Here is a 1,868-nt window from a genome sequence, read left to right as displayed (position 1 = left end):
CCACTCCAGAATACTGAAGAGCAATGATGTCAGTCTGGAGGCTAAGGTACACCTGATCCAGGCCATGGTCTTCGAGATTGTTATGTGTCAGAAAGCTGGACAATGACTAGGAATGACAGAAGGAGAATTGATGTCTTTGAGCTGTGGTGCTGGAGAAGAGTATGTAATATACCATGAACTGTTAGAAGAACAAACAGGTTCATCCTGGAGATGGTTCATCCAGGCTACTCCTTGGAGGCAAGGATTCTGAGGCTCCACTTTGGGCATGTTGCAAGGAGTAACCTAGGAGAGGAACATCATGCTTCGGAGGTTGGAGAGACAAAGCAAGAGAAGAAGACCTTCAAGGAGATGAACTGACTCAGTGACCGGGGTAACGGGGGTAGATGTGTCAGAGACAAGACAGTTGGCTCAGGATAAAGCAGGGTTCCGAGCTGTTGTGTACATCGGGTCACTAAGAGTCATAGGTGACTCGATGGCACATAGCAACAACAACAACAACATGTATAATGCTGGTGAGCTTTATGAGCCCTGGTGGTCTAGTGGCAAGAAGCTGCTGTGTGATCCCAAAGGTGGGTGGAGCAAAATGGGCAATCTCCTGCCACGTGATTAACTGCCTCTGAAAACCCGCTGTAGGGTCAGTTGTGGGTCGGTCCCATCTCTATGGTACACAACAGCAACATATATAATTTACATTTTGGCAGTTACTACCAGAAAAACAAAACACAGAAAAAGTTGATAGAGAAAAAAATAAAAGCACATTAAGGGCTTTGGAGTAATAGCCTGTAAAGTCAGATACAAACTGAAGAGGGCGCCTGTATATTCTTGTGTGATACCAAAGAACCATAAACTCTACCAAACCATAAAATGTAGTAAGGAACAAAAAGATGGATAACACGTAATAAACACATAGCAACAAAATCATCTTATTTGCTACTTGTTTGTTTCCCTGTACAATGGACAATACTTACATATTTTTGCCATAAACTTTTAAAGAGATACTAATTTCCCTAGATATATAGACACTAGTGAATAATACTCTTCAACCCTTAACAACATGTATATAAAAGTTATATATATATATATTACATATGTGTATATATATGTTACATATGTATATAAATATATATGAGATATAGATATTGTTGTTATATATAATATATACTACAAAGGATATAATTTTGTTAAACAAATGAACTACACATGCATATGTATTTGGTATACTGAGTGTTGTGTTGAGACTTGTAAATTTTTGCAACGATGCTTCTGTATTTGTTGCTAAGGGAGCCATACATACATTGCTTTTTTATGTTACAAATAAGGCATATCTCAGCTGGAATATCTCAACAAGGTGTTATCTCAATCATAACTCATATAGAGGTTGCAAAATAACTCATTCTCGACAACTATAAAAACAAAACACAGGGTGAAGCACGCTGCATTTTAGGATCGGTGAGAAGGATAGTTTCCCTGGTTTTCTGAAGTTAATTGAGGACAAGAAAATGAGGACACAAAACAATTGAAGCGGAGATGCGCGGTGAGCCGAGCAAGGGCACAGCTGGCCAGGCGGAGGCTGGAGCTAAGGTGGCAGGAAACCCAGCAGGGCGGTGCAGGGTGAAAGAGGTCAGGTCGGAGAGTCACGCGACCGAAGGGACAGGCAGGACGCAGCGTGGGAGCCCGAGCCATGCCTGGCGGTGACCTTGGCGCACGCAGAGCAAGGTCAGCGCCGGGACGCGCGGGGTGCGGGGCGGGAGCGGGAAGCGCGCGGCCGCGGCGGCGGGGTCCCGCGTACCTTCCCAGGAGAGCGCGCCGCCGGGTTCGCGGCGCAGGAACTTGTACCAGAACGTGTCGACGGGGCCGCGCTCCGCCCC

General features: G+C 44.9%; 1 protein-coding gene across 1 annotated transcript in view; it reads right to left on the bottom strand.

Annotated features, from left to right (window-relative positions):
* EPM2A (epilepsy, progressive myoclonus type 2A, Lafora disease (laforin)) overlaps positions 1–1,868 on the bottom strand; it is a 183,027-nt gene that overhangs the window by 172,135 nt on the left and 9,024 nt on the right. Inside the window, exon 3 of the mRNA XM_006891678.1 lies at positions 1,790–1,868. Within this exon, the coding sequence (XP_006891740.1) occupies positions 1,790–1,868 (79 nt within the window). The remainder of the gene's footprint in view (positions 1–1,789) is intronic.

Source organism: Elephantulus edwardii, unplaced genomic scaffold (genome assembly GCF_000299155.1).
Source record: "Elephantulus edwardii isolate Elephantulus edwardi_28Jun2011 unplaced genomic scaffold, EleEdw1.0 scaffold00102, whole genome shotgun sequence".
NCBI classification, from domain to species: domain Eukaryota; kingdom Metazoa; phylum Chordata; class Mammalia; order Macroscelidea; family Macroscelididae; genus Elephantulus; species Elephantulus edwardii.
The sequence above is the reverse complement of the archived record's forward strand: the minus strand, read 5'-3'. Positions and strand labels throughout refer to the sequence as shown.